Source organism: Neopelma chrysocephalum, unplaced genomic scaffold (assembly GCF_003984885.1).
Source record: "Neopelma chrysocephalum unplaced genomic scaffold, ASM398488v2 Primary Assembly neopelma1_91, whole genome shotgun sequence".
Classification (NCBI taxonomy): Eukaryota; Metazoa; Chordata; class Aves; order Passeriformes; family Pipridae; genus Neopelma; species Neopelma chrysocephalum.
This window is the reverse complement of record NW_020897753.1, coordinates 6,350,879-6,372,364: the sequence shown is the minus strand read 5'-3', so window position 1 is coordinate 6,372,364 and position 21,486 is coordinate 6,350,879. Positions and strand designations below refer to the sequence as shown.

At 47.3% G+C, this 21,486-nt stretch overlaps 1 protein-coding gene across 2 annotated transcripts in view; it reads left to right on the top strand.

The window, feature by feature from the left end:
* EML6 (EMAP like 6) overlaps positions 1-21,285 on the top strand; it is an 88,225-nt gene extending 66,940 nt beyond the window's left edge. Inside the window, exons 25-44 of one of the 2 annotated variants that reach the window (XM_027693477.1) lie at positions 151-239; positions 868-1,044; positions 1,142-1,343; positions 1,530-1,656; positions 8,088-8,102; positions 9,330-9,338; positions 10,339-10,417; positions 11,192-11,321; positions 12,445-12,543; positions 13,701-13,721; positions 14,069-14,242; positions 14,925-15,133; positions 15,597-15,754; positions 16,375-16,489; positions 17,275-17,463; positions 18,063-18,235; positions 19,012-19,174; positions 19,624-19,727; positions 20,726-20,879; positions 21,128-21,285. In XM_027693477.1, the coding sequence (XP_027549278.1) occupies positions 151-239; positions 868-1,044; positions 1,142-1,343; positions 1,530-1,656; positions 8,088-8,102; positions 9,330-9,338; positions 10,339-10,417; positions 11,192-11,321; positions 12,445-12,543; positions 13,701-13,721; positions 14,069-14,242; positions 14,925-15,133; positions 15,597-15,754; positions 16,375-16,489; positions 17,275-17,463; positions 18,063-18,235; positions 19,012-19,174; positions 19,624-19,727; positions 20,726-20,879; positions 21,128-21,232 (2,492 nt within the window). In that variant the 3' untranslated portion in view covers positions 21,233-21,285. The remainder of the gene's footprint in view (positions 1-150; positions 240-867; positions 1,045-1,141; positions 1,344-1,529; positions 1,657-8,087; positions 8,103-9,329; positions 9,339-10,338; positions 10,418-11,191; positions 11,322-12,444; positions 12,544-13,700; positions 13,722-14,068; positions 14,243-14,924; positions 15,134-15,596; positions 15,755-16,374; positions 16,490-17,274; positions 17,464-18,062; positions 18,236-19,011; positions 19,175-19,623; positions 19,728-20,725; positions 20,880-21,127) is intronic. The other variant, XM_027693478.1, reaches the window with a different exon arrangement.
* Positions 21,286-21,486: the final 201 nt, after the last annotated feature.

The window sequence follows — 21,486 nt, the reverse complement described above, 5'->3', positions numbered from 1 at the left end:
TTCAGCATCTCTTTTACTTCTGCTGTGAATAATTCTCTGGAGGACAATTTTTTAACTTGCACCCCGAAATCTTTTCACTCAATCAAAAGGAAGTACATAATAGTCATAATAATTAATAAGAATCATAATAATCTCTCATTTTATATCCAGGAAAGTTATTGCAAGTCAATTCTGGTGCCAAAGAACAACTATTTTTTGAAGCACCGAGGGGAAAAAGACACATTATAAGAATTGCTGAGGTACAAATTACATTTACTGGATTTTTTTTCTATGAAAGTTAATTTTCAGAGTTGTCTTCAAATGGTGCTGTTTGTTCTTTTACGATACCACATTTGCAGTGGTTAGCATTAGAATTATTTACTCCTTCCCCAGGGTCTTTCCTAGCTTTTGTAAATGGTGGGACGTGCAGGTTTCTGTTTGTATCTCTGAATTTATTGTTGTTTATTTATTAGCAGCCATTTGCCATATTCCCCTTTCCTGAAGTCGCCTGTTTTGTGTGTAATGAGTTGCACACAGGCTATAAACCATCTTCAAACAGCCCGAGCTGGCTTTTCCTGATGTTGATTATTTGTGACAAGTAATTCTGCTACAAAATTGCCGATGTTTAACACCTCGGAAAACCTCTAGGGAGATTTGTATCCGTGTTGTGCTCTGTCCTGGGAAAGTGGGAATGTTTAAAGTGTTGAACCTTTTGATGATGAAGACACACAGTATCTGTATAAATACAAATACATGTAAATGCAAATGCACAGTGGACAGTTTCTTAAAAGCTCAAAAAAAAATTAAGGTAATATCAAGCACGGAAAAATATCCCCATGAAACTGGTACATAATAAAATGGCTTCTTTGGGGGCAACTCTGCTTGCAGATCGAGAAGATCGAGTGGGACACGTGGACGTGTGTGCTCGGCCCCACCTGTGAGGGGATCTGGCCCATGCACAGCGATGTCACCGTGGTCAACGCAGCCAGTCTGACCAAGGACAGGACCCTCCTGGCCACAGGAGATGACTTTGGCTTCGTGAAGCTCTTTTCATACCCAGTGAAGGTAAGAAGCCAGTTTATTTCCATGATTAGAAAGGCAATGAGGGAGGACGCTGTTCCCAGGCTGTGACCCCGCTGATGGGGCACTCTCTGTGCTGCAGGGCCCACATGCCAAGTTCAAGAAGTACGTGGGGCACAGTGCCCAGGTGACCAACGTGCAGTGGCTGCACAACGACTCGGTGCTGCTCACCGTGGGGGGGGCCGACACCGCCCTCATGATCTGGACCAGGGAGTTCCTGGGCATCCAGGAGAGCAAGCTGGTGGACAGCGAGGAGTCAGACACAGATGCAGAAGAAGATGGAGGTAAAAAGGATTTTATTTAGTCTTCATTCCGCGGGGATTTAACTTGAAGTGGGCAAGAAGCTTTGCTGTGCTAAATTTGAGTGTGAGGAGAGCTTGGTAGGACTCACATCCTTCCTTTGGTTGGTGCAGATCTTGCTCTCTATTCTCAAGGGTAGTTTGTTTTATTTTCTGTTTTATTTTTCCAAGGTTATGACAGTGATGTTGCAAGAGAAAAAGCCATTGATTACACCACTAAGATCTATGCAGTGAGCATCCGGGAGATGGAAGGCACAAAGCCCCACCAGCAGCTCAAGGAAGTTTCAGCAGAAGAGAGGTATGTCCCACAAACTGAGTGTGAGAATGGGAAGGAAAATGTTACACCCTTATTTTTAATCCCAAAGTGTTAACAATAACATGCTGCAGGAGGATCAGTGATTTTTTCCTTACAATGTTGAACTGTAACGTTTTCTTTTCCCCTTCTTTTGAGAATGTCTCCTTCCATTTTCTCTTTTCCTGATATAAAGGATTTGTTCCTCCATTTTCCAATGAAAAGGCATAGTGTATCCTCTAGTAAATATCAGTATTTGAAGTTTGAGTTAAAAAAGGAAAAAAAGTATTTTATTTTGAGTGAATATTGCTAAATTGTTGTTACACATGAAATAATGATTGCTAGTGGTGCAATGGCCAGATGTTTTACACTAGAAACCCTGGTACCTTCCAGCTTCTTTATTCTGCTTTGATGATGCAAAAGCAACTGTAAAACTGAGTTTAATTGACCAGTTTAGCTGGGCTTAAAATTGTTTTGTACTCGTGAATTACCAACAACATGAGCATCAGTCTCTGCTGCAGCTTTTCAGCACTATTTTCAGTCCAAGGGTGAAAATCACCCTCTGGGTCCCTGCAAAGCTTCACTTCCCTGGATCCTGGCCGTGGGTGTGCTGTGGGATGGCAGACAATCCCTCCTGTCTGCATCCTCAGCCCCTCTCAGGGAAAATGTGCTGGTTTTATCCAGCAGTACAAAAGCCCACCAGAGCTGGGAGCTCCTCCAGTGCTCCCACACCTCCCCTCTGCTGGGAACTGGGCCTCATGAAGTGGGGAGACTCCTCCTTGGCATTGGGGTTGCCTCTGACTTCCACAATACTCTTTTCATGACTGTACATGAAAATAGCACCTCTTATTATATCCCCAGGGTCTGGACTGAAGAGAGTAAAAAGCAGGAGTTTAACATTCTCTGTATCTTTTTTCTTCTTACTGTGTCCGTGTAATCAAGTTTTTGTACTTCATTTAAAAAACAGGTTAAAAATAGACCCTTGTGACTTGTCCCTTCCATCTTTTCTGCTCGAGAGTCACAACTATTGTACACCTTTCTCTATGTCCTTTTTCAATTACAGCTACTTCAGAATGATCACACCTTTGGTGTTTGGAATTCGCTGTTTTGATACATTTGTCAACAGATCCCATAATTTCCCTATGTTACTTCTTAGGCAAAGATAAATTGACTTCTCTTTCTTCATGACATTGACATAAATAGCAAGAACTTACAGTGAAATAATCAGAAGCAGCAATTTTATGGTGAAATGTCGGCAAAACTGTGGTTTCTGAGGGTGTTGTGCTGGGACAGGGCCTGTAGCTGGGAGGGGTGCTGGGTTTGGGGTGCAGTAAGGTGACATTAATGTGTTGGCTCCTGCAGTTGTTGGCCCCAGCTGTACAGTGTGTGCACAGCTCATGCAGGATCTTGGCACTCCCAGCCCTGAGTGCTTCAGGGTAAGCTGACTCCCCTCATAAGACCTATGAATTATGAGGGAAACTTTGTAGCTGTGCCAGATTCCATCTTTTCTGAGAACATAAAAAGATGTAGCAGCTTAGAAAAGGGTTTGTCTGACCACGACAGGCTTCCTGACATCACTGGGCTGGCTTTTCCTTGCACTCCCAAAGATCCAAAGTGACAGTCGATCACGTGGGTGGAATGCAGAGTCTCCAAGTCCTCAACTGGCACCATTCAGGGAAACCTGAGTCCTAAATCAGCAGGTCTTGAGGACATGGAGTCTGGAAATCCCTGTGCACGGGGCTCAGTGGAATATCCAAGCCACTCCTCAGAGCTTTAGATTTTCTGCCAAAGGCAGACTCTCCCAGTCCCTTCAGATCTGGAGAAGGGACCCAAGGAGATGTGTTCCATTCTTTGTCAGGAAGGTATGTGGAAAAACCTGGTAGGCTTTGGAGGAGGAAGATGTTCTGGAGGAAATATTCCTCTGTATAATTGTGCCATATGTCTGTCTGAAGAGCCCAGTGATTGTGCACTGAAGGGATCTGTGCGCTGTGAATACTCTGACACTGGTAACTCAGTGTTTGGAAAACTCTGGGACAAGCTGGAAGGGCACTTAGGGCGGAAACAGGGAGTTAATCATAAGACCTGAAAACCTGCTGGTCCACTGCAAAATGCAGTGAGGGTCTCAGGAGTGTCCCCCTTACTGTATTTCCATTGTGGGTCTGAAAAAGGAAAAACTGCGAATTATTCAGAGGTGTGGTGGGGAGAAACTCAGAATTAAACAAGTTTAAATTTAGAAAAGGAGGAAAAAAAAAAGAGATAAAAGCAAGCTTCTGTCTCAAGCAAGAGACAGGAATAGCTGGGGCTGCCACCCTGAGCTGCTCCTTGGGGGCAAGGGCTTGGAGCTCACCATGTTTCTTTCTTTTAATAGTAATATTTAGCAGGTGAACTGTTGCTGAAGAAGTTATTTGCCTGCTTATATAATACAAACACGCTTCAGAGGCGCTATGTGGCACCTTGGAGACAGTTCCATCTGCTTAACCTTTCTGCTTGCTAGAACAAGCTTGCAGGACTCTGTTCTTCTCTAATATCGAGAGGGGTGGATCTGAAAAACTCAAGGTACAATATCTCTCTAGAAATAACAACTCATTGTACAATTCAGGAAGAGTTTGATCTCAGGAGAAACTTAGATATGACAAACTTGGGGACAATTAATAAGGATTTCCCTTGGAAAAGAAAATGAAAGCCCTTCATGAAATTTATTTTTGCTGTCCTAATCTGAACGTCATGAAAATAACCATGATTCTGTGAAATGTCTTGGAGGAACGTAGAAGGTACATGATAGGTTTTATGAAATCATGGTCTGGTATTTTGGGTATTTTCAGTTCTAGCTTTAGGATGGAACAACAGCAGGAGAGATGAGGCTGAGGAACAGTTCTGAGGTGTCTGGTGGTTGTATGAGCACATTTGGTTAAGATCATTAATCGATTGTTGTTTCTCTCTCTTCTCCCTTTCCCTGTGCCCCTCTCCTGCCCCCCCCACCCCTGTCCTCTGTCCCCTGCCCGCCGTGGTGGCCCCTCTGTGCTGTGCCCGTGGTGCAGGCGGGGGGTGCCCACCCGAGGGGCTACCGGAGCCGCCCGGCGGGGTGGGCGCTCCCACAGCGGGGCTCCCACAGCCCGGGAGCCCTCGGGCACTGCTGGGACTGGCCCAGACAACCCAGGACAATTGTAAGCTATGCCTGTGTCACGTAGGAGTTGTGCTGTATTTCGGAAAAGGGACCATTTTAACCAGCCAAGAGTTTATATGATAAGAAATAACATGAGCTCGCGTGCAAACTGTGTTTCTGTTACTAATACAGAGGGCAAAGACCTGTTTGCATCTGGCCTTTTACTAACCCCTGACACGTGCCCTGCGCTCGCAGCTTCCATCGAGCTCGATTTGCATGACCCTACATAAACTCTTGTGACGTACCTGGAGATGGAAACCCCTTTAAAGCAGGTCGAATGTGTAGAAAACAGAAAGCAGCATTAGCATGTTGGTCTGGTTTTCTGTTTTCTGAACATCCTGGCTTGTCTCGCTCTCCACGAGTTGCTTCGGAGCCTGTTCTCCATCATGCTGTTTGCAGCATGTGTAATCATATGTTCTCAGAAAGGTAAAAAAAAGGTGAAAAAGTTGCTTTTTCCCCTCTTTGAATCTTATTCGTTTGATTATTGATTTCTTTAAAACAACATGAGATGGATTATATAAGCTTGCCAAGTAGCCCCCACAAATCTTTGTAAACTGAATTATTAGACATATGGTTACAAAATTGGTTCCTGCACTTCTGCACACACACGTCTGTGGGTGCAGTGTAAAAGCTTTGAATTGAATCTGTGTTGTATTTATGTGTAGGTGGGAACTATTCGAAATGTATCTGGAAAAACACGTCTTTGGGGTGGAGAAAATAACTCTGGGCTTATTTCAGCAGAAACCTACTGTTTGAGAATGAGGAGCATCCTTCGGAATATTCACTTTTACTTTCTCAACAGAATTACGTCAAGTTAATGCGACCTAAATGTATTTGACAGCCTGCTGGTTTCATCCCAGTTGTCCCCAAGGCTTGAACACATTGTGACTGGTATTTGTCAGTCCCTGCCAAGCAGTGAACTCAGAGTCAATCTCCCTTCTCCCACAGCTCGGCACAAAGCTGGCCCAAGGGTCTTTTTGGTTTGTGTGACACCTGGGGGACTGACACGTGTTCGCAGCATTTCTCTCTCTGCACTGAGGTTGATGTGAAATAGTCCAGCTTTTCTGAGGGTTATGGTGCAGGCTGTGCTCCAGGACTGGGGGAAAAAGCCTGTTTCTGGTGTTGTGTTATGCAGAGGGAGGATGGACCTATAAAACTGCCATATGCTATTGGTTGAATGTTCGTACTTACACAATAAGCGCAGTTTCAAAAAGTGTCAGAGTTCATGCAAGGAAAAGCGAAACAAATGGAAAAGACTCTGTTCCTCTTACGGGGGGTGAGGGACGGCAGGTTTGGGGTGTGAGGGACGGCAGGTTTGGGGGGTGAGGGACGGCAGGTTTGGGGTGAGGGGTGACGAGTTTGGGGTGAGGGGTGACGAGTTTGGGGTGAGGGATGGCAGGTCTGGGGTGAGAGACGGCAGGTTTGGGGTGTGAGGGACGGCGGGTTTGGGGTGTGAGGGACGGCGGGTCTGGGGTTTGAGGGATGGCAGGTTTGGTGTGAGGGGTGACGAGTTTGGGGTGAGGGACGGCAGGTTTGGGGTTTGAGGGATGGTGGGTTTGGGGCGTGAGGGACGGCAGGTTTGGGGTGAGGGATGACAGGTCCTAGTACAGCAGGACCAGCCTGGGCCCCGCTGAACTTGTTGAAAAGTAACTTGTTAAAAAGTAACAGCCCTCAGATTCCATTCCTCAGATTCCGTTCCAAAGTGATTTCCCTCCTTAGTAATCACTTGTTTCCCACCTGGACCCTGAGCTGGAATGATGTGGGAATGCAATGACTGCTGCCCTGACAGGGCCTGGCTGGCCCTACTGTGTGTCCTGCAGCACTTTTGGATTATTTTTAACTATTTTTTTTAAAGAGTGCATCAGCATACGTGTGAAATTATAAATATTATAACCATGCTGAGGCTTTTCCAGTGCTACAGTTTTGAAAAATAATTTAGATTACTGTTGATGTTTCCCTCTAGTTCTGTTTCAGCTTTGCTTTGATCCACTGTATTTGGGAGCAGGGTATTTTCATGTTAAATCCTATTTTTGTTTGTTAGGTTAGCTAAAAAGTGGTAAGAAGAAGTAACAGCAGGAAACGTTCCATGTAAAACTCCTGTGTGTATTGGGATGGGAAAATCCAAGGGTTTAGAATTCACAAAATCTTTAAATCCCTTCTTACAGCTCTAGGAGTTCTGCAGCAGTCTGGGAGCACTGAGGAGTTCCCTCTTTTAAAAGCTGCCTTTGCATTTTGTCTGAAATGAACAGTATATTTTTTTAGATCTCGGATTTTCATTCTGTTGTCCCACCAAACCTCCATCTGACCTCTCTTTGAGCCTCTCTTTTCTCAGGAGCAGTCCTGCCCATGTTTGTGTAGCATCCAAGTGTGTTCCCTCTGCAGCTCCCAGCCATGTGAATCCCTGTGTTAGTCTCCTTTAGGACTCTGCAGCTTTTCCCTGCCCATTCCTGCCGGCTCAGCCCATCACCTAAGAGCCAGGACACTCTTATCTATCTGTTCCTGCTCCACATCTTGTTGTTGGTCCCTTTTGTGTGACACTCTCTGAAGTTCCAGTTCTGCTTCCATTGGCCTCAGAGCAGAATATTGGTGGGTTTGCCAATGTGTTCCTGCTGCCGGCGGCATCTCCAGTCAGGCAGCAATCATGTCCTGTGCTCTGGGAACAGGAGTTGGTTATATCCCCCTCCCACGGAATTTATCCTAACACTTTTTGATCTGCTTTTTCTCTCTTTTATTTTCCATCTATAAACTGATCTAACTTTCCCCCCTCCTTAGCTTGGCCCTGTTCTCTAAGATCATGTCTCCTTCCTCCCTCAGGGTGCCTCACTCTCCAAACCCCGTTCCCTGTCCCCCCAGCCCCGCTCTCGGTGTGTCTGTCTGTTATCTTCTGTCCTGGTGCTACCTGTTCACCCCAGCCCTGCTCAGGCTGCTCTCCCTCCAGGGCCATTCCTGATGGTGTCCTGGCCTCGCTGAGGGCACCTGCTCACATTCCTGCATGAAGGTGGTGGCTGAGAGTTTGTCAGCTGGAGTGTGGAGTTCTCTCACTGACACAGCCCTGTGTGCTCGTGTAAGAACATCCTCAGACTGTCATGAGTAACAGGGACTTTATCTGCTGTATTCACAGTACCTAAAGGACTGAAAGCCCTCTAATGTCTGACTGTGTCTTATCTTCCCTGGAACTCATCCATCCCATGACATAATTAAACACGTTTATTTTTAATTGCTGGAAAGAAACCGTTAATGCTTGTGTTATGTTTTAACTTGCTTTCCTTTGGAGGCAGGGAATTGTCAAGTAAGTACTAACACGGAGCCCAGGAAAAGCCCAGCTCGCTGGGAATGTGCCTTGCAGGCTGCACAGGTCCAAAAGGGCAAAGGGATGTCATTTGCTGCAGTGCAAATTCCTTGTCTTGACAGTGTCATCTTCTGTCTCAAATCAAATTAGGTGTAGTTATAGGCTTGTTAAAAATGAAATGACTCTTAAAATGTTCAAACTGTGCTGCTTTCCGTTCGTTGTATTGAGATGGTGACAAGGCAGTGACTGCACACGTGTATATATACATGTCTATGTATATATGAATGCACACAACATCTGTGTTCGTGTGGATGTGAATAGATATCTCTCAGAGTATTTGTGTGTGTGTGTGTCTCCAAATTAAACCTCATGCTTACAATCTGGTGACTATCAAGCATGTCACAGTGGTAGTGTTCTCTTGCTTTCATAAAAACTTTGGCTTGCTCTTGTCGTCAACTTTGATATTCGTAGGTGAAGAAATGTGAAAATGGTCTGTTCTGAAATGACACTAAAACAGAAAAAAGAGCAGGAAGCCTATGAGACAATGATTCTTTTCCTAAGTGCTGGTTCAGAGGCCTCGTGAACCTGGGCTGAAATGAATTAGTCCATTTGTTTTGTAAGAAAATTAAGTTTTGCTGTAGGTTCCCGTGCCCTTCCCTGCTGCTCGGTGCTGTTCCACTGGGGTTGTGTGAGGGGACTCCAGTGGCCGCTCTCAGACAGAAAATAAAGGTACTTGTTCCCTGTGCACAAAGCAGGACAGGCTGTCCAGGCAGGACTTGGCCAACCCACAATTATGGGCCAAACTGCAGCCTGAACCGGGATAGGGAACAAGCAGCCATTGTGTGGGATCTCCACAGTGCTCAGGAGACTGACAACTTCCTCCCAGCTTCCATCCCTATCAGGCACCTGAAAACAAACAGCAGTGGAGTCCCGTTCTCCTCCAGGATAAAGAGTGCAGGAAGCAGGGATGCAGCTTCCTTTTCCTCTCTGTCCCCCGGGATCTCTAGCTCAGCGTGCCCAGGGGTGCCAGGGTGCCATGTTTCCGGTCTGTACACTGGTGCACTCTTTAATTTCTGTTTTAGTTCTTGCTGGCATGCTTGGATAGCACGTGTTGTGCCCCAGGGAATGACTGCTCGGCTCTGAAAGTGCTTGTGCATGAGTGACTGCTCACAAGTAACACCTAAACTCTATTAAGTTTCTTGCTTGGCTTTGTTTGCTGCTTACAAGGGGATCAAGGTAACTCTTTCACTCTTCTAATGTCACGAGATCACCCGCTAATGTAGCTGTTGGTCCTTAGTGAGTTTGCTTTGTTCTGTCTATTTTAGAGCTCACCTTTTCACGCAGTCAGTATTTTTGCTGTTCCAGCTGTGGGGTTTGTCAGTTGTTGCCTGTAATCCCTCCCATGAAAACCCAGCTCCAGAAAAAGCAGCTCCCTGTAAGCCAAAGGGATTTTATTCTTCTGCAATTAATTATACTGGTGGTTGCAGTCTAAGGACAAGAGCAAATTTCACAGCATATGGAATGTGCTGCACCGTTTGGAAATCCCAAACTGTGGGAATGCTTTCCAAATGCTCCCCTTAGCCTTGTGCCTCTTTTTTTCTTGGCAGGATCAGTAGCAGCCCCAGAGATTATCTGGCCTTAAAGACCATTTGCACACATCAGATTTTGTCTCAGCCTTTGTCTTTGTAGCTACTTTTAGCAACTGTAATTCTATAGAAAAGCTTTGCTGGCCTTGGTCTCTTAAATTCACATGGATGAGTGACCTGTACATTTAAATGGAATCATTTTATCTTTAATAAAATCTTCTCAAAATCATATTAAAGCCACGTCAGGGTTTTGGGATGGGGTTTCTCAGAAGAAGCAGGGTTGGGCAGAGGTCAACTGTCAGCTGCAGAAAATCTTTTAGATCGTTTCTGAAAGCACCAATTTGCTATCATTTCACATTCAAGGTTTTTTCCATGGATTTATGTCGCTGTGTTTTGGGGTTTTTTAAATGGTGTAAGGTGGTCTGTTGTGCCACTCACCCACAAAATCCACATCGATGTCATTTCTGTTCTTTCCATCAAAAAGTGTAGGATTTTAGTCAGTTTATTGTACAACTCTAAAAAAGGCGTGGCGCTAATGCAGGGACAACTGGCCATTTCCTGCTCACACACAAAGCGTGTGCTGTGCTTTTGAAGGTTTTATTTCACGTTCAAACATATTGATCCTCTCCTTTTTTCAATGTTCCTTTCAGGCCACCAGTCAGCAGAGCTGCTCCTCAGCCCGAAAAACTGCAGAAGAACAATGTCCACAAAAAAAAGAAACTGGTTGAGGTCTGGCTTCAAACTCGTTCATTTGCTTTGGAAGTGACATGTGCTGGGTGAAACCCATCCCTGTTCTGTGCACAGTTTGCAACACTTGGTCTGTGGCTGTCATTGAGATTGTTCCAAGGCAGCTGGAGTTGTGTCTGGGACAATCATTAAATCCATTTTCAGGACTGGAATGCGACTTCAACAGCAATCCATTAACCATCCCCATGTTTCTGCAGGGAATTCCCTTGGGAATTGCTTGTTGTAAGATGCAATTACACCTCTGATCAATGTTTGAAGTACAGAGTTACCTATAGCCTGCTTTGGCTTCCTTTAAGGACTTTGGGGCCAGAATTTGGGCTGTTGAAATCTGGTAGTTTATGAGAATGATTTTTGAAAACTCTGCAAATGTGTTTATTTCTTTAACATATCTGATACCCTATATATCTATGTAATATATAGATATTAAACTGTGATAGGAAGAGTAATGAAATCAGTTCTGGAAGTTGTAACTGTTTTGAATGGAAATGCACAGAAACAAAACATTTACATTATTAAATAATGGTATAAGTGCAGTCCCTTAGTTGACCAGTTAAAGTGTTGTAGACAGTCCATGAGAATGTCATGCCTTCATAAATGAGCAGAACTGAGATAACTAACTACTGTTTAATTATTCTATTGCCTCTGCGAGGTATTTGTAGCTTGTGTAATTTAGAATTGTGCTTACATGATCCAGAGTCTGAATTCTCCCTGTTTCCTCACTCCTTTCACTGTTCCCTCCATGTTTTCCCTGACCAGGAGCTGGCTCTAGACCATGTTTTTGGCTACAGAGGCTTTGACTGTCGCAACAACCTGCACTACCTGAACGACGGCGCCGACATCATCTTCCACACGGCGGCAGCCGGCATCGTCCAGAACCTCTCCACTGGTAATGCCACACACACAGCGCTTGGAGACCCAAAATGCTTTACCTGGGAAACAGTTCTGATTGAAAGTCTGAAATTTTTAATATTCCCGTGACTGTCCCACGTTTTGCATCCTGATAAATAATGCACGACCTGTGGGTGGCTGCTGGATCAGACTGACAGTTTTTCCCGCTCAGCTCATCCTGGAATGGTTTTCTCTTCCAGGAGGAGATTGTGGGTTATGAAGTGATCAGTACCCCCAAAAATATTAGGAGCTGTAACATGCTTTGTTTTATTTTGAGTTGTTACAGCAAAGGCACGCCACAACAATTTTTTTTTGGTGCAGTCCAGCCTGGGCAAGTTGCTCTTTGGAAGGGGTAGAAATATTCCTTGTGTTTTGAGTAATGTAAAGGAGAAAAAACACCAAAAATGTATATGGCCCTAAGTTGTAGCACCAATATCTCCATATTTTTCATGTCTCTCAAAAAAAAGAGAGGAGTGAAAGGAATTGTGACTTGATTTATTCCCAAATGGTCCCAGTTCTGCTGCCAAGGAGGGGCACAGGGAGGAAACCTGTCCCATCTGGTGGCCCTGGGGACTCCAGTCCTGGTGTGCCTCTGACCTGTGGCCCTGGGAAGCATGGATGGCCCTGGGAACACAGGTGGCCCTGGGAAGCATGGATGGCCCTGGGAACACAGGTGACCCTGGGAACATGGATGGCCCTGGGAACATGGATGGCCCTGGGAACACGGTGACCCTGGGAACACGGTGACCCTGGGAACATGGATGGCCCTGGGAACACGGGTGGCCCTGGGAACATGGATGGACCCATCTGTTTTTTCTGAGCCTTTTACTGTGATTTTACTGGGAAAGCTGGGCCTTTCCCATGGCACTTTTGGTGTTTTTTGCAGTTACAGGTGGCTGTGGGCTGATTCCCTGGGTGCAGCTAGTTCCCCAAATACTGCCTTTATCTCTGTCTGTGTGTGTCTGTTTGGGACTGGGCCTGGGGATGAGAGGGGAGCAGCCCTGGACACCGTCACTGTCCTCCCCCGTCCCCTGCAGAGCATCAACCAGCTCAAACAGCCTCTGCTCAGTGGCTCTGTGGTGGCTGCTGGAGGGAATAAAGCCGTGTTTGGGTTTTCCCAGGCAGCCAGAGTTTCTACCTGGAGCACACCGACGACATCCTGTGCCTGACCGTGAACCAGCACCCCAAGTACAAGAACGTGGTGGCCACCAGCCAGATCGGTACGTGACCCATGCACTGAGGGCCACCCATAAACCACGGGGGCACTGGTGGATTGGGGACTTTTCCCAGTGGGAATGTTACCAGTGTTACTGTCCTTGGGAAGACATAGTCAAGCTTTAGGCTTTTCTTGTGATTTCAATTCCGTCTCTGGTCGTGAGTCATTGGATTTTGGAGTTAATTGTAGGATAATCGTATTTCACAAGGCAGGATTTGATAAACTGCCTAAATCATCTCATTAGTCTGATTTATAGAATGCCCTCTTTCCTTCCTGTATCCGAGGCACTGTTTGGCAGTGAGGATACTCTAAGGACCATTTCCTGTGCAGAAAAGGAGAGAAACAGAGGGAAATCTCAGCACAAGTCAGGGGCCAATTGAGAAACCATCTGGATTTATGTGTTCATTACTCACATGGAGAGCCCTGTTAGATTCCCTGGGACCTTTGGCAGGAGTAAACATTGTATGGGGAATGTGGGATGACTTAGGAGGATCTGCTGCCTTTCAGCTTCATGCTATAATTAACTTTCTGAAGAAGAACAGGGCCAGAACTCCTAACTCAGACCATCCTGGAACGAAGACTCAAGTCCAGACCTTTAGGACAGAAGTAACTTAACAGGGGGCAGGAAAATGGTATCAATGATCAGTGTGACAAACCATCTGCTGCCTGTACTGAGCGCTGCCACTTAGTTTGAGTGCCACTCAGTTTGAACACCCAAACCTGCACGTGGTGCCAGGGCTGTTCAAAATGCTGGTTTCTGGAAAAGGTGGCTGTCAAAGGCCCTTTTCTTAGGGCCCATGAGGTCAGTGTTTCTGAGTGTGGTTGATACTTCTTTGTGTAACTATGGATTCATTTCACTTTTAAATTGAGTAATTTTTAAAACCTGCATGTCTTTAGCCTTTCTTTTAAATGCCACTTTTAAAACTCAAAAGTACTAAATATTGTTGCGATATTTGTGTATAAAACCCAATATACCCAAAAAAGTTCAACAATATTGCTGCTTATTTGTTCTGTTGATTTAATCCATATCCATTTTTCAAGTTTTTAATTTCTTTTTTCCTTCTGGTGCTGATGCTGGCACTTGAGCATGAGAAACACGACTTATTTCACCTATTGTTTTCCCTTGGTGCTTCCTCATTTGCCATTGCTCTCACAATGCAGGTGACATGACAGAATTCCCAGGTAAGGCTGACTCCTTTGTGAATTGTAGCAGAGTCCTGTACAAGTTTCATGTTGCCTCATTGTATCTGAATCCCAGATACAAGTGAAACATCTACAATTTCCTTTGCATGAGGCTCTTCATAAATGTTATGTCGTTCTTTTAGAACTTGTCTGATTTCATGGACTGCAATGATTCCCCCTGTGTTTTGCAAGCTCTTATGATTTCTCTCTGTGTTCCAGTACTGTTACTCTTCAAACAAAACCAACCCCCCAACTTGTCTGTTCAGGTTAAATGTTCTTGACGAGTGCCTGCTTTGCACTGGGGCCTTCCAGCATTAATCCTCTTTAATCCATGTCTTTGCCCCCAGGTACAACTCCCACAATCCACATTTGGGATGCCATGAGCAAGCAAACCATTTCAATGCTGCGCTGCTTCCACACCAAAGGGGTCAACTACGTGAACTTCAGTGCCACTGGCAAACTGCTGGTGTCGGTGGGGGTGGACCCCGAGCACACCATCACCGTGTGGAGGTGGCAGGAAGGTAAAAACCAGGGAAAAGTCACCTTCCCTCAGCCCCACAGAACCGTGCACAGTGACTGTTCACTTTGCCTTTCAAGCCTTGGGACTAGATTTGTGTTCTTACTCTGAGTGTCACAGTTAAGGGAGGCGACAAAGGGCTAGAAAATATGGGTAAGATGATCAATTTTATTCATCTCTTGTAAGCAGAAGTTTTACTTAAAACAAAATTACATGAAATTAAGGAAAGCAATTTCTTTTTCTTCCTAAAATCCTTGAAATTCTGTGCTGTAGGTAGGCCTTTGGGAAGTCATTTCCAGGAAAGAATTATCTTTGGGAAAGGTGGAGGGGAGAGGAAAAGTACCTCAGCTCATTAGTGTGTCCCCGTGCGTTTCACTGGATGGGAACTCACTGCTGATATCCAACATTTCTGTGTTGTAGTTTCACCAAACCAGGAGGCACTCTGTGCTGTGAGGGCCTTAAATCTGCATTTCCTAAAACCCTGGGGTGCAGTGGAGTAACCAGGGACCTTATGGCTTGAATGCTTTAAGATTGACACAGTAAATAATGTTGGGCTTTGCAGCTCTCAGCGTCTGGGACACAGATCCCTAATCCAATACCGGGTCAATTGATTTTATAAAATCCTATCAGTGCTTATTTTTACAGGTAAATTTAACTTTCTTTTTATCCTTTCCTAATTCAAACAGGGGCTAAAGTTGCCAGCAGGGGAGGACACCTGGAGAGGATCTTTGTTGTAGAATTCCGGCCGGATTCCGACACCCAGTTTGTGTCCGTTGGGGTGAAGCACATGAAGTTCTGGACCTTGGCTGGCAGTGCTTTGCTCTACAAGAAAGGAGTCATTGGCTCCATGGAAGATGCCAAAATGCAAACCATGCTTTCTGTTGCCTTTGGAGCAGTAAGTTCAAATTCCTTGCTACGGAATTTTATATTAAGGTTTTATTAAAACTGCAGTTTTCTGTGTTGAAATCCAGCCCAGGGGGGATGGTGCTTGTTAGTGAAATGTGAATTTAACACCTGCACACCTTGAGACCTTTACTTTTCTAAGCACAACTGGGGGTCTGTTGGTGAATGGTTTTTATTAATGGCTGTGCACACCTACTGCCTGGCTTTTATTTTCTTTGCTTCCCTGGTTAAAAAACTGTAATACTGTTACTTTGTGTATAGACTCTGCAACCTTTTTCTCTGCTAATGGTATTCGGTGTGACAGTGATACAACCAATGGTGACAGCACAGACCATAGACCATAGACCACTGTCCAGAGTGGTCCTGAAGGAATTCTGAATTTGATTGAAGGGATTTCAGTTGAACAGAAATGCAGAGGTGTCTCTTACATGTGAGGTTGCTGCTGTTTGTTGCAGAATAACCTCACGTTCACGGGTGCCATCAATGGAGATGTGTACGTGTGGAAGGACCATTTCCTGGTCAGGCTGGTGGCCAAGGCTCACACAGGCCCCGTGTTCACCATGTACACGACACTGCGGGACGGACTCATCGTGACAGGAGGGAAGGAGAGGCCGTAAGACACTTCCCCTTCCTGCAGTGCTTGTTGTGTTGAGTTGTTCATCCACCACCCCAGAGAGAACTGGGCTCTGTGCTGAAACAGTTTCACCCTCAGTTTTGCATAACCTGCCCAGGTGTCTCAGTAAATCAAGGACCAGAGGAGGACACGCTCCAGGGTGGCAGTTACACACCAGGGTCACACTGAACCTCTTAGGGGTTGATCTGAACACCTGGATAAGCTCCTTGTTGCCTGAACTCCTGCCATAAGTGGGATTTTCTTAATTTTTTAATTCTGTCAAAACTCTAGCTAACCCCTCCCAATGGAGACTCTGCAAGGCCTTCGAGTTACCAGAAATACCATTTGGCAAGTGACAGAGATTTGAGATTAAGTGACAAGAGAACAATTGGATTTGGGGTTTTTTTTGAACAAGAGAACAAATTAATGATGCTGTTGAAAACATGAAGTGTGAAAGCATTTAATTTCTGATTTACTTTCCATAGCACAGTAGCGAGGAGTCCTTACATATGGCAGGGATGATTCAGTGTGTGCTCTGTGACAGGAAAACACTGATGGCATTTGCAGGTGGGATTTGTGGTAAAGGAGACACCCAGGTAACAGAACCCCCTTGTTTGCAGCACCAAGGAGGGGGGAGCAGTGAAGCTCTGGGACCAGGAGATGAAGCGGTGCCGGGCCTTCCAGCTGGAGACGGGGCAGCTCATCGAGTGCGTGCGCTCCGTGTGCCGGGGCAAGGTGAGGGAGCTGCACCGGGGGGAGCCTGGATGGCATCACAGGGGAGGAGACTTGGTTTGCCTCCCTGCTGCTCTTCCTTCTTCTCATCTTCCTGAGCTCAGGGCTGGGCTTGAAGCTGCATTTGTGATGCTCAGTGCCAGCCTCTCCTCCACGCTCAGCAGGGGCAGGGCAGGGCTTGGCAGGCCCCCGAGGGACAGTGCTGAGTGCAGGGCCACCTTTCATCCCCCAGGCCGTCACCTCCTGGTTTGCTTTTCAAACAGCACAAGGAATTTGGGTACCTGCAGGGTTTGCTTCCCAGGAAAGGCAGGGACAGCTCAGGTGCTTCCCTGGGGCACAATGGATCACAGCTTTTGTTTTATTGAAGTCAGAAGAACCCCAGGTTGCCACTGAGAATTACTGAGGGACTTCGGTAAAGTGGAAAACAATAGAAATAAGAAGAGTAGTTTGACTTGCTGAAGTCACTGTTCCCCACGTTTAAATTGTACTTGTAAATGTATCCTTGTAACTGCTCCATGAAAGGAGGGTGTGATGCTGCACGTCAGTGACTGTCCCCTGAGCTCTGTTTCACTGGGCACACCAAGGCCCTGGAATTTGCCATGCTCCGATAACACCCCCACTGGGGAATGTTGTTTTATATTTCCAATCAAGTAGCCATTAACCACTTCCAAACTGTGTCTTTGCTTTTTCCAAGTATTTGCCAGGGAAGCTCTTATAGTGCAGACCGTGAGAGGATGTTACTATTACACTGACAACCTCTGTCCATTTTTTTCTTCTGCTACAAACAGGGGAAAATCTTAGTGGGAACAAAAGATGGAGAAATCCTTGAAGTAGGAGAAAAAAACGCTGCTTCAAACTTGTTGATTGACTGTCACATGGAAGGGGAGATCTGGGGCTTGGCAACTCACCCCTCCAAAGACATATTTATCTCTGCAAGCAATGATGGAACAGCGAGGATCTGGGACCTGGCAGACAAAGTGAGTACCCCCAAGTGGAAAAGCTTGTGATTAAATGGGAATGTTTTATAGAACCCATCGTGTTGCTTCAGGGTTTTTTTCCCAAGACAAATTGACTAACGACAACCATTTCTAAAACCAACAGATCAATAAAACATTTTAAAGAAATAGCAGAAAGGTTTCTGCTCCTGCTGGGTAACATAAATCTTTTCAAAAGGTCCTTAGCTGAGCTAGCAGGGATCGTTTTTAATAAGGGGAATGAATATGTTATAAACACAATCAGCAAAGAGAAAATGCTGCCAGTTGTGGGAGATATTAAAGTCACAGATCAGGAAATCGATTTTTGGGCTTTTTCTGCTAAACAGTCGTTTTTCTGCTGCTAAACTGGATGTCACCCTCCAAACTAGATGCAAACACGAAACCCCCCTGTGAATTCCATGCACATTCCAAAGCCTGCCCTGTGCCGTATGCCCGATGCGAGTCGGGGTGTGAAACTCCGGGTTTATGTTTAGAGGCAAACGGAGCAGCGGCTTTGTTTGGAAGGAGGGAAGTTTGAGGCACCACGTTTGGCGGCCGTCCCTGCCCCGGGGAGGTGTGAGCCTGTCGCTGTGTCCCCACAGAAGCTGGTGAACAAGGTGGCCCTGGGGCACCCGGCGCGCTGTGCTGCCTACAGCCCCGACGGGGAGATGGTGGCCATCGGCATGAGGAACGGAGAGTTCGTCGTCCTGCTCGTCAACAGCCTCAAGGTCTGGGGCAAAAAGCGGGACAGGAAGTCGGCAATCCAGGACATCAGGTAGGAAATCCCACCTCAGGTGCTCTAAATGTACCACCCCGGCTCCAGGAAATGGCCAGCAAGCTCCACATTTCCAAAAGGTTTTGTAACTCTGTATTTATTGAACCCTGTGTGAAATGGAGATGTGCACTCGCATACCTAAGGCTTGCATTTCCATTTACCTAAAGCTTATGTATATCTTGGGTACCACACACTTGTTTTCCCTGTGATTAGTTCAGTTGCAGCCACACTGCAGAGCTGTGATTGTGGGAGTTAATATGACAGCACTTTTCCAAATTGCAAGTCCTGTTGTGTATCCCAGAGGATTAGAGTTACTCTGCACATGGCAAGTGCAGTGTTAGCACCAGTTACCTACAAACAATGTGGAGTGAAATCACAGAATGCTTTGGGGGGGGGAAGGGGCCTTAAAGCCCATCCAGTGCCACCCCCTGCCATGGGCAGGGACACCTTCCACTAGCCCAGGTTGCTCCAAGCCCCGTCCAACCTGGCCTTGGACACTTCCAGGGATGAGGCAGCCACAGCTTCTCTGGGCAACCTGTGCCAGGGCCTCCCCACCCTCCCAGGGAAGAATTCCTTCCCAATATCCCATCTAACCCTGCCCTCTGGCAGAGATATCCTCAGTCTTCCTCTTCTTGGGTTGGGTTCAATCTTGCTGTTGATAGAATTTTTTTCTTGTTTTTCGGTAAAAAAATTACTGCTGTGTTGTCATGAGAAACAAAAGCAAGTCTTGCACAGAAACACCCAGTGACATCCCCGTTCCATGTTTTCTTGTGTAGGATCAGCCCAGATAACAGGTTTCTGGCAGTGGGGTCCCAGGAACACACTGTGGATTTCTATGATCTCACCCAAGGCACAACCCTGAACCGAATCGGGTACTGCAAGGACATTGCCAGCTTTGTCATCCAGATGGACTTCTCTGCAGACAGCAGGTACATCCAGGTATGTCTGGGATGGCCCTGGGAGGGTGGCATTGGCTGTGCCAGCAGGACAGGAGGGAGGCACGAGGTGTGCGAGGGCAAAGGATCCCTGGGCGAGGGAACGGGGACGACCCTGGGAAAGGAGCTGGGGATTCTAACCCTGGGGGATGGCTGGGACTGGGAGAGCTGACCTGACTGGGGAGGTTTCCTCAGAAATGGTTCTGATTTAGTCAAACTGGATTGAGATAAGGCAGAGAGTGTGGGACAGAAAGGAATCTGTCAGCTCTGCCAGGAACCATCTTCCTGTAACACCAACGTCATGTGGCACGGGATGGATTCTACAGAACCAAGAGAAAGGAGAGATTTTATCCCAGATGTTTCATTCCTGGTCAAACTGGTTGCTGCTGGCAATCCTGCAGAGGATGCTGGATCTCTGGCAGAGGTCCCAGCTGTTTCCTTTCCCACTTCCAGGTCTCCACGGGCGCCTACAAGCGCCAGGTTCACGAGGTGCCCCTGGGGAAGCAAATCACAGACCCTGCAGCCATAGAGAAGATCACCTGGGCCACGTGGACCAGGTACAGCCAGAGACATCTCCCGTGGGCTCTGGCACACCCCTGGGGCTGTCTGGGCTCTGCACAATTACACCAGGGCTGCCCCGGAGCCACGGGGCTCCTGTCCTGGGCCCCTCCCACGGCCTGGGCCACTGCAGCTTCCCTTCCCCTGTCCCCGGGCTGGCACTGCCTTGTCCCACCCCAGCCAATGCTGGCAGCACAGGAGGCCTGGAGGCAGCACAGGAGGCCTGAAAGCGTGTCCTGGGTGTGCTGAGGGGTTGTGGGGTCATTAAAATACATTCCCTGACAGGGATGCACCCAGGAGCCTCTGGCCAGGAGTGCAGAGCTGTGGCTGTGCTCCCCTGCAGGAGGTGGGACAGGGGATCCTGCAGGATCTGACAGGGGGTGAGAACCAGGCGGGTTTAGAAGGGAAATGAGAATCCTTGTCCTCTGGCTGCTCTGCTGCCAGGCATCAAAATGTGCCCCAAATTCCCTGTTTGTGAGGGCTCCTGGCAGCTGGTGGGAGGGGGGCAGGCGCCTCTGGCACCGACTGGGAGGGTAAATAGCAACAGTTCCAGAGGAACTGGAACCAAGGGCAGAACAGCTGTTTTTGAGAACCAGTTGCCCTCCAAACAAGAATTCCCTGAGGAGAGAACTGGCCTCCCTCAGTGCCCAAGGGAACACTGGGTCCGGAATGCCTGGGGGAGGGCACACGCAAATCCATAAGGGATGGAGGAGACCCAGGCTGCACCAGGTGCTTGTGTGGAACAGTGCCAGTGGTTTCACAGGAGATAAACCTCAGCATTTATGGATAGAGGTGGTTAAAGGGTCACACCAAACCCCTGTACTCTTGTGATGGTCTCCATGATGAGATCGTGTTCAGGGCAGTGATTTAGAGGAAAAACCTTATTTCAAAGGCAGCAATTCCTCATTACTGGGTTGTGTTGCCTCCCCATCGTGTGGAAGAGCAGCAGCAAGTCAGTCCTGTGGTCTAATGCTTTTATTTTGCCCCGTTTTTGGAGCATCCTGGGAGATGAAGTCCTCGGGATCTGGCCCCGCAACGCAGACAAGGCCGACGTGAACTGTGCCTGTGTGACCCACGCCGGGCTCAACATCGTCACGGGGGACGACTTCGGGCTGGTGAAGCTCTTTGACTTCCCCTGCACAGAAAAATTTGTGAGTGGCCACTTGATTTTGACCTCTCCAGGTTTGGTTTTTCCCAAACTCCTCAGCAGTGGGTTTCCCAGCACCCAAACCACACGGTCCATCGCCAGCAGCTCCCAGGAGAGCCCGGGGGGGGTGACACGGACTGGGCCGTGGAGCTGGGATTGCTGTGGGGCCCAGTCTGTCTGTGTCCCCTCTGAGCTCCTGTGGCCCCTCCTGGTCTGTCCGTGTCCCCTCTGAGCCGCTGTTCCTGCCCACAGGCCAAACACAAGCGGTACTTCGGGCACTCGGCGCACGTCACCAACATCCGCTTCTCCCACGACGACAAGTACGCGGTGAGCACCGGGGGAGATGACTGCAGGTAAGGACGGGCTGGGGCTGGAGTGCAGCCGGGGCTGCACGGGCACAAACACACACACACACAGGGACACACAGACACTGTACACACACAAACACAGACACCGTACACACACAGACACACAGACACTGTACACACGGACACACAGACACTGTACACACGGACACACAGACATTGTACACACGGACACACACAGACACCGTACACATGCACACACAGACACAGACACCGTACACACGGACACACAGACACCGTACACAC